Below are 3,823 nucleotides of genomic sequence, written 5' to 3' on the forward strand. Positions count from 1 at the left end.
GTTGGATAAAAGTGTAATAAGTCATATATAATAACGGCCAATATAAGCATTAGTTAAATTAATTTTATTTTAAAAATTTTGTTCAAAAATTTATCGAAAAACGGCGAATACTTCGTATGTCACCTAATATATAATTTTCCGTTTTAATTAGTACACTTGAATAACCTTTCAGTGTTATTATTTAATTGCTTTTATCGTAATTCCAAGCTTCAGCTTGGCCGTATTATATTACTGTCTTTCGATATATTTATAGATACTCACAGTATCCTTTTGGTAAATTTAGGAGCTAATCAAAGTCCGATCTCTATTCCAATCTTCATTTTGATCTCCCAGGGACTGGGATTTATCACGAATTTTGAAAATTTAATTACTCCAAGCAACTTCTTCTACTAAGTTATATGTTGATATAGGTTAAGGTTCTATTAATCGGTATGTATCGTATGAACTTTTGTTAAAACGAAATACACAGGTGTGATTAGTTGTGTATTTCCCTTTGGCTTAAGTTCGCTTAAGTTCTCACGCTACATAGCGACTAACTGAGTGTTTAATTCTAAAGATACCGCGCTTTCAAAATTTTGTATTATATATTTTTAATTAAATCTAAAACATTTATTTCATTTTAATGCTTAAAATTATACTAAAATTAAAAAGAAATATTTACCATTTCTTTTAAAACTAAAGCCCTTAAATTTTTAATTTATATGTAAAATTTTATTTTTTAGTGAGAACAATCTTATCGAACGGATGCTGTTCAATGTATCTGAGTGATTTTAAAATGTAGTCTGGAATTGGTGGCGGTGTTGGCAAATGTTCACCAATTGGTTGATATCCATTTTCATCCGCAGTGTATTGCAATTGAATGGGTTGTCCTTCTGGCGATAGATAAGCATATGAACCTGAAGCGTAGGAGCTGCCAACGCCAGACTCTAGTGCTTGTATTTGGTTTGAAGTGGCATATTCGAAGTTGTAGCTGCCATCAGGATTCAATTCGTTCTCATATTTGATAATCGTTGCATGCACATCCTCGGGATTGCCACCAGCACTGACAAGCGTAACAAGTGTAACAGTGATTAAAATCTATGTGAAATGGAAAGAAGACATATTTTAAGTAAGAATTTCACTGTTCGTTACATCAAGTTTTATTACAATTTTGAACATTTTTTATGCAAGTTTCTGTAGAAAATTTCCTGTAGTGTAAATAAATGACTTTGCTTGTTGAACTTTTGATACTGATTTCTGCATAAAATTCAAAACTTTTATATACGCGAAAAATATTTGCACTGATTCATATCATGTAAATTTTTCCAATGTTGCAAATTTTATGGACCATAAATTTCTATCAAATCAAATATGCGGTATGTGAACTGAAAATTAAACTAAAAAATCCAAAACCAAAATTAATAACATTAAAATAATAATTTTTGACATCTGTTGAGTTTGTTATGCAAATCTGCATCTCGAATCTTGTATCGAATTTGACCGAGTTTCGTCGTTACAGTAACCTGGTGACCAGTGCTTCACAATTTATTTTGTCATATTAAATATTTAATATTTTTATATTATTTATGTAATTTAACAAAATTCAACAATACATATTTTACTCAAGCTTATCAATATTCATATTCAGGTGATAAAATCATATTTTAACTTTGAAAAATATCGAAAGATAAAAATGTTCACATATATTTTTTTTATATTAATTTATTAATATTTGTATTAAAACAAGACCACTTTTGATAGTTATTAATTTGTGCATAATTAATGCGTTAAAACAAATAAAAATTATAATATATATGGGCCGTACATAAGACACCTCTCTGACAGTTCCTAATGGTAATTAATGGCGCTTAATTTGTTCCGAACCGTAAAGAGTGCGTGTTTGCCTGAATTTGTCACGGAGTTTATTTTGTTTAATTGGTCATAAATATTTTATTTATTTTTGTTATACTATGCAGAATTGTTGAGTGAACTCAATAAGATGTGGGTTACGTTTATTTATTTATTCTCAATACCCTTGCATCCAGGAATTATGTTACTCTTATGTGGGTACCGGGACATGAAGGGCATGAGGGCAATGAAATGGCAGACTCCCTAGCAAAGAAGAGTGCATGTACTCCTTTCATAGGCCCAGAGCCCTTCTGCGGAATAACAAATAGCTTCACAAATAACTTATTATGTGAACGGAAGAAACAACATCTACTTGAACACTGGAGAACACAAACACGCATGTGACGGTCAAGAAGATTCATTAATCCTTGACCTTAGCAGAAACGATATTAAAATCTACACTGAACTTCTTACAGGACACTGTAGACTTAATAATCACATGAAAATTATATAGGTGCAGTAGAAAATAAATCTTGTTCGCCCTGTCATAAGGAGAAAGAAACAGCAGAACATATTCTATGCAAGTGCACAGCGGCGTCAAGAAGTAGATTCGACTACCTTGGAAGCGGGATCTGAGTCCCAAATCAAATAGGTAACATTAAGTCTACAACAATTACAAGATTTATAAATAGTCTGAAATTGTTTTTGTTAGGCCTTTAGGCGCACAATAGATCTTTTAGACCGGTGTGCATTCATAGTCTATTATTTAATAATAAGTTTATTTAATAATATCCGCACAATCCATTAGTTTTTTTTAACTACTATGATATCGCTTGTGTATACAATTTTTTTAAATTCAAGTCATAGTATACACAATCATAATCGTATATATAATAGATATGTTCCGCGAGCTAATCGTAGTAACTTTTAGTACCACTCTGTATATCAAGTGCGTTTTACCATTAAATTTTCAAGTAAATGAAAACATCTGAGAGAGCGTAACATCCCTGTCGAAAATTGAAAATGTTACACAGACTCTCACATTTTATATCAAGTAAAATTTGTGGTGATGTGTGAATCAGCTGTTTTGGTTTGAATTTAAATTTTCCTATTGTTTATTTGCGCGGCACTGGTGTTCTCGCCAGATTTTACACAAAGCTGTTCCATGAAAATATATGTAAAGAACATAATTTAACACTTTATTTGTGTTACGCTCTCAGTTCTTTATTGTGTTTTACTTGAATTTTACTACGAGTAACTCGTGAAACAGACCTAATATTACCTATTTTAATTAGTTGAGTAGCATAATAACACTTTAACATAGAAAATCTATTGGTAGTTGTAAAACTAGAGAAGTGACACAGAACAGAAGTGATATACAGCCAACGAATGCCTCGTATTCATGCGGTCGTCAAACCCATGCCGCATAGCTAACAAACTAAATAACCACCTTAGAACCCTCGTTGATTTCTACACTAAGAGTAAAATTAAGCTCATTCCCAATAAAATCTCTGCGAGATCGCTTTTAATGGCTTTAGTGCCTCGCTAATTAAACTAGAGCTCGGTAATACCCCCATTCAGCTTCTGAACAAGCTAAAGTATCTTGGCGTTGTACTATCTCCCCAGTCCAACTGCAAAAGGTCTTATATTGAATAATTTTATTGATTTATATTGCGTATATTTATTAAACCACTTAAAAAAGACAGTGTTATATAACGTAATATAAAAGAAAATTATAATAATAGACCATTTCTTTTGTAAACATATTACAAAAGAACAACTGCTTATTTTAAAAATAACATATGAAACAACAACACTGCTGCCTTATTTAGTCCAACCTTTTTGAAACCGCTTAACTAATAAACAGCTCAAATCACATGGTTGGCAACACTAAAAATTCGTCTATTGTGAACCATTTTTGGAAGTACATACGAAATTTCCAGATATCTGTGAACATACGATTCCGTTAATTCTTTGTTTTTCGTGTCCTCATTAT

The 3,823-nt window shown here is 31.4% G+C and overlaps 1 protein-coding gene across 1 annotated transcript; it reads right to left on the reverse strand.

Annotated features, from left to right (window-relative positions):
• Positions 1–711: 711 nt before the first annotated feature.
• On the reverse strand, positions 712–1,158 carry LOC119665035 (larval cuticle protein LCP-17-like). The gene is made up of 2 exons (XM_038074366.1): positions 1,147–1,158; positions 712–1,077 (listed from the first exon to the last, which is right to left on the reverse strand). The coding sequence occupies exons 1-2, from the start codon at positions 1,156–1,158 to the stop codon at positions 712–714; spliced, it is 378 nt and encodes a 125-aa protein (XP_037930294.1).
• Between the last annotated feature and the right edge of the window lie 2,665 nt (positions 1,159–3,823).

The sequence above is a fragment of the Teleopsis dalmanni genome, unplaced genomic scaffold (genome assembly GCF_002237135.1).
Source record: "Teleopsis dalmanni isolate 2A unplaced genomic scaffold, ASM223713v2 unscaffolded_contig_3284, whole genome shotgun sequence".
Classification (NCBI taxonomy): domain Eukaryota; kingdom Metazoa; phylum Arthropoda; class Insecta; order Diptera; family Diopsidae; genus Teleopsis; species Teleopsis dalmanni.